Here is a 5,949-nt window from a genome sequence, read left to right on the forward strand (position 1 = left end):
GGATCGTCTGGATGCCTCAACTGCGGAACACAGCACAAGAAAGGCGCTCGTTGCCCAGCCGCAGACAGCGAGTGTCACTACTATAAGGGTAAAGGACACTAGAGAAACGTGTGCTTCAAGAAAAAGCGCGATGAGGCAGGAGAGAATGTAAATAAACCAACGACGACAAACCCATCTGCCAGGCACCACTGAATGCATGAGTTGACCGGATATGACGATGGAGACTCAACAGACTCCAAAGATGATGGTTCTTATTAGAATGACATGAGGCCAAAATACACGGCATAACAACAACGCCCCAAGCACACGCCAACATCAAAATGATTGGAGACCAACCGGTTACCGTGAAATGCAAAATCAACAGCGGCGCGGAGGTTAATGTTATGCCCTTACGTGTTTACAGACTATTATTCTCTAATGACATTGGAGAAAACGGTGAGCCAAAATCACTTAGACTAAGCCCCATAGCGCTGACAGCATATGGCAATCATAAGGTTAAACAAAACGGTGTCTGTAACATACGGTGCTGTCACCAACGATCTGAGACGTGTGAGTTTTACGTTACCAATGATAGTGGTACAACGATGCTAAGCCTGTCGTCCAGCCTACGCTTTAGCTTAATAACACTCAATTGTAGGGAGGCACACTGCTCCACCTGCCAACAGACATGCAAGATTGCTGGCATCGAAACAAGTGAACTTAGTGATGAAACGGAGGAGTTAATCAAACAATATCCTACTTTATTTGATGGCATCGGACTATTCCCTGGTGAATATCATATTGAGGTACAACCAAATGCCGAGCCGGTGATACACCCTCCCAGACGGGTGCCTGAGTCACTGAAGGATGCTGTTAAACAAGAGCTCAAAAGCATGATTGACCTAGACGTAATCGAAAAAGTTGACAGGCCAACCGACTGGGTGAACAACATCGTATATGTCGCAAAACCATCGGGAGACATTAGAATTTGCTTGGACCCCGAGACCTAAACAAGTGGGTAAAAAGATCGCATCACTACGCCCAAACACTTGATGACGTATTACCCCAACTACAGGGGGCTGCAATCTTTACCATATTGGATGCACGTTCAGGGTATTGGAATGTGAAACTCAATGACGAATCCAAGTTTCTGACAACCTTTAACACCCCATACGGTCGCTACTGTTTCCGCAGGTTGCCCTTCGGCCTAGTATCGGCACAAGACGTGTTCCAGAAGAAGGTGGACCAAAGATTCGAGGGCCTAGACGGGGTAGTCACAATCGCCGATGACATTGTCGTGTTTGGAACTACACAAGAACAGCACAGCCAGAGACTGCGTAAAGTGATGGAATGAACGAAAGAAGTTGGCCTCTGTCTCAATCCCAACAAATGCAGAGTACGGCAAAACAGGATCAAATTCTTCGGAAACTATCTAACATTACAGGCTCTGGAACCGGACCCAGACAAGATAACCGCTATTGTCAACATGGAGCATTCTCAAAACGTACAGGAAATGAATTCCTTCTTGGGCATGATGAACTATCTCTCCAGGTTCATCCCAAACCTTGCAACCAAGACCGCCCCTCTGAGAGACCTTGTCAAACAAAATGTGCAGTATGTGTAGAGCCCAGAACACAAAAAGGAATTCGATGCTATCAAACATGACCTCCAAAACTGCGCGACGCTCACATATTTTGACGCTAAGCAAGAGGTCACCATACAAACAGATGTTAGCATGAGAGGTGTCGGCGCTGCACTTCTACAGAACGGTCAACCTGTGGCCTATGCCAGCGAAAGTCTTTCACAGACAGAAAGCAACTACAGTAACATAGAGAGGGAGAAGCTTGGGGTGGTATTCGGATTAAATAGGTTTCACCACTACGTGTACGGCCACCCAGTAATAGTGGAGACAGACCACAAGCCATTGGAATCCATTGCCAAGAGAGGCATCACGCAGGCACCACTGAGACTGATGCGCATGCTGCTATGGATACAACCATACTCATACTTTATTTGGTACAAGCCTGGCAAGGAGGTATGCATAGCCGACGCACTCTCGAGGATGCCAGTCCAAGGCCAGGAAATACAGGATGTGAACATAACCATCTATGTCATAAGAAACATGTCGTGGGACAGGTTAGAAGCCATAAAGTCAGCGACAACCACTGATGTTGAGCTGACATTACTAAAGGAGATGGTCTAAGAAGGATGGCCAGAAGTACAGAAGGAATGTCCAGTCATTCTGCGGCCCTACTGGAACTTTAGAAACGAGTTAGCTGTTGTAGATGGTATCATCCTAAAAGGGTCTAGGATAATAGTGCCAAGGTGTCTGAGGTCTGATATCCTAAAGCGCATGCACACCAGTCACCAAGGCATTGAGAAGTGCCGATTACGAGCTTGTGAATGTGTATACTGGCCCAAAATAAATGATGGCATTGAGTCGTTACTGAAACAGTGTAATACATGCCAAAGAAACTAAACAGCTTAACAGAAGGAACTTTTTATACATGTAGAAGGCGACCATCCATGGGACAAGATATCATGTGACTTATTTCAACTCAAGGGGTGGAATACCTACTTCTTGTCGACTACTACAGTTCATTCTTCTTCATAAGACGCCTTACAAGCACCACATCTAAGTCTATAATCCAGAAACTCTAAGTCAATATTTGCAGAACATGGGGTTCCCAACACCCTTATCAGCAACAATGGACCTGAATTCAGCTCACAGGAGTTCTGTGACTTCGTGAGACAGTTTTAGTTTCAGCATCAAACTAGCATCACGCGATACCCACAGAGTAATGGGAAAGCAGAGAGATTCGTAGGCACCGTTGAACGGACACTGACCAAAGCTGTGGAGAGCAATGGGGACCCAACCATGGCCCTCGTATGCCTTAGAACAACACCTATTGAGGCTGGAGAACCATTGCCATCAGAACTATTTTACGTAACGAAGATGATATCCAACCTGGCCATATGCTCAGAACCAGTCACACTTAGGGAACGAACATGCAAGTGGCGGGAGCATTACAAAAAATCCGCTAAACAACTCCCAGAACTTAGTGAAGGCCAAGATGTACGCATGATGGACCAAAGAAACAAGTGTTGGATACCGGCGAAAGTCCAGCAAAGACGGGAAGAGCCCCGTTCATATGATGTGATTTCCCACAACAGAGTGAAATACCGACGGAACAGGAGACACCTGAGGACCACTGGTGAGAAATTCCAATTCAACACTGATACTGTGCCAGAGGACGTTGTGGATGACCAGATAAATGCTCCAGTCAACAACACGACAACCCCTAAAACGATGGCCCGCGAGACCCCCTTACCTGATACTCAATCACAGGGCACCAGATACTCAAGTTATGGACGCCTTATTAAAACACCTGATAAATTAAATCTGGCCATAAAAATGTCGTAACATGGCTTGATATCGTGAACACACGGCGATGAGGCAAATAGCATACCTTATGTATCATTGATTGTAGTAGTAACCCAATTGAATATATACTTATTGTGCTACTGTTAAATACTGATCACATGCATCATGAATTGTGTTGAAAGTTTTTTTTTTTTTGTGTGTGTGTTTTGCTTTGTTTATTCGACTCTTTTTCCCATTTTTGAATCTTCTGGAAATATTTTTTCTTCATTATGCTTATTGTTCAAGGGAGGGAGATGTCATATGGCTTCCCTTACCTTCTGTAATATACGTTGTGTTTGGTATGAAAACCACACACGTTGTTATTTCCTCGATATTATAATTCTGGCTACATGAGTTAATACATAATAAGTCGAACCGAAAACACCACAAATATTAGATTAAAGAGAAGATTTATTACACCCGTTGGTATCTGAAAGGCAAGTTATAATTACAGATCTGATCTAATATAGACTATAAATATTCCATGAGTGATCAACACTTTCTAATTTGCCTACGAACAGGACAATACCCTAGAGGGCTAGACACTGGCCATATATACATATGATCAGCGCCCAAGCCCCCTTTCCACCCAAGCTAGGGTCAAGGAGAGCCAGGCAACGGCTGGTGATGACTTAGCAGATAGACCTATTGGCTCCTCCAAACTCCCCTTCCTTAGCTTACGAGGATGGAGAGGTTGCAGCGACCAAAGAAACTGTATAGTTTGAGCGGGACTCGAACCCCAGTCTGGCGTTCACTAGTCAGGGTCGTTACCACATCGGCCACCACAACATGGTAAACGAAGCTCATTCATCGTTAAATGTGAGTTAAAAACATGTTTACCATACTTTTCCATCTGGTATGTACTGTATATTCTCTTGAGCATACACCATGTACAATTGGAAATAACTAGGAATGACCCATACTTCACGATTACTTACTTTGCATTTCAAGTGTTAAATTATAGAATTAGAAGGTATGTTAACTGAAAGAATAATATTTTGATATTCATTGGAGAATTAAAAGGGTTTTTTTCTGATACAATAAAAATAGATAATGGTGCAGCCTGTCTAAATCACGAATGTATCTCTAATGCTAAATAAAACAATGTGAACATCCAGTAATATTTACTGATCTTATTTTTTTTTTTTTTATATCATTCATAAAATTAAACTTTATTCATAATGAAGGATCTGGTTCTGGGAAGGATGGATCTTCCTCAACATCAATCAATGGCTAATTTCTCACTTTCGATTAATTAACATTTCACAGTATAATTCATATTAAAGGTTACCACTTATTAATATTTTCTCCATTTTTTTCGTAAAGTCGTTTATTTTCTTTTATATCTAAATAGAACTAAGAACTATTAAAAATAATTATATATAAAAGTATTTATTCAAACATACACTCAAACGCAATCAACTAAATAATCGTTCGCGTACACAAACGTGCATTATTTACGATTGTTTAATTAAACAGAAATTTAATTTATTTTTTTACATTTCAGAAAAAAAAACTTACGTAAATTAGTGATGAGAAAGGACTGAATGTTATCAATGAAACTAACATGACTCAGCGATTCAAGAATATGTGTGAGAATTTCCCCTCTCATAATAACCCCCCCCCCAAAAAAAAAAAAAAAAAAAAAAAAAATAATGCCTAATTTAAGGCTTATTTGATAATCAGTAATCAACATACTGATTATAAGCCATAAATTAGGCATTACTATAAGAGAGATTACTCAAGTGCCATATGTGGATGACATCATGATGAGGGGTAAATGGAGATGGTTTGGGCATCCTCTTCGCACTCCCCAAGAGAGATTAGTTTACCAAATGTACAGCTGGGGTCCATAAGGCACCAGAAGAGTTGGGGGATACAGGCCTACATGGCTGAGGACTATGAAGCGCGAAGTAGGAGATGGTGAATGGAGAATTATTGAATTGAAAACTCAAGATAGAAACGACTAGTACCATCTAACCGAGGACCTTTGCGTCAATAGCAGGAGGAGATCATGATAATAATCAGTATTTTGTGAACAGTCGTTACTGGCAAACGAAGTGGTTAAGAATTTCCAATTATTTTAAGTACGCTGCTTTTGATATTTCTACTTCAAAAGTTTTACAATTTAGAGAACGAATAACTAATTGGTAGTTTTTCTGCTTCTCATAATTCTTTCTTATATCATTGTTATATCAATTATTAATGTTGTAGAGAAAAGGAAGTATCAATATACTATCAATTAGTTTTCAGCTAATGTTTTACAGTGCATTATTATGTTTCGAAAATAATGCCACTAGATGTCCCTCAGTCACATTGTAATTAAAAGAAAGAAAAAAAAGCGTTTTTGACAAATTCACTGCCACAAAATATGACCAAATAAATATACCGCAACTTTCTCCTAATTCATTTACACGGAGATAATAAGGCCACATTTCCCTCACAAAATATGATTATAACATTTCCCATCTCGGCTTAAATTGGATCCCAAGTCAGTCGACCGCAATGGAAGCCAACAGGAGAGACCAAGAGGGAAGACGCTGGAG

The 5,949-nt window shown here is 41.0% G+C and overlaps 1 protein-coding gene across 1 annotated transcript; it reads left to right on the forward strand.

Moving 5' to 3' along the window:
* Nucleotides 1-1,714: 1,714 nt before the first annotated feature.
* Nucleotides 1,715-3,403, forward strand: LOC137654142 (uncharacterized). Its single transcript, XM_068387784.1, has 2 exons — nt 1,715-2,176; nt 2,777-3,403. Exons 1-2 carry the CDS (start codon nt 1,715-1,717, stop codon nt 3,401-3,403), a joined length of 1,089 nt encoding a protein of 362 aa, XP_068243885.1.
* The last annotated feature ends 2,546 nt before the right edge of the window (nt 3,404-5,949 follow it).

The sequence above is a fragment of the Palaemon carinicauda genome, chromosome 15, assembly GCF_036898095.1.
Source record: "Palaemon carinicauda isolate YSFRI2023 chromosome 15, ASM3689809v2, whole genome shotgun sequence".
In the NCBI taxonomy this organism is placed as follows: Eukaryota; Metazoa; Arthropoda; class Malacostraca; order Decapoda; family Palaemonidae; genus Palaemon; species Palaemon carinicauda.

What these genes read in the sequence shown, in the direction of transcription:
- LOC137654142 (XM_068387784.1), top strand. Translation starts at nt 1,715, where the DNA reads ATGAGAGGTGTCGGCGCTGCACTTCTACAGAACGGTCAACCTGTGGCC. An exon ending in TGACATTACTAAAGGAGATG is followed by an intron (nt 2,177 to 2,776) that starts GTCTAAGAAGGA and finishes CGATACCCACAG; the next exon opens with AGTAATGGGAAAGCAGAGAG.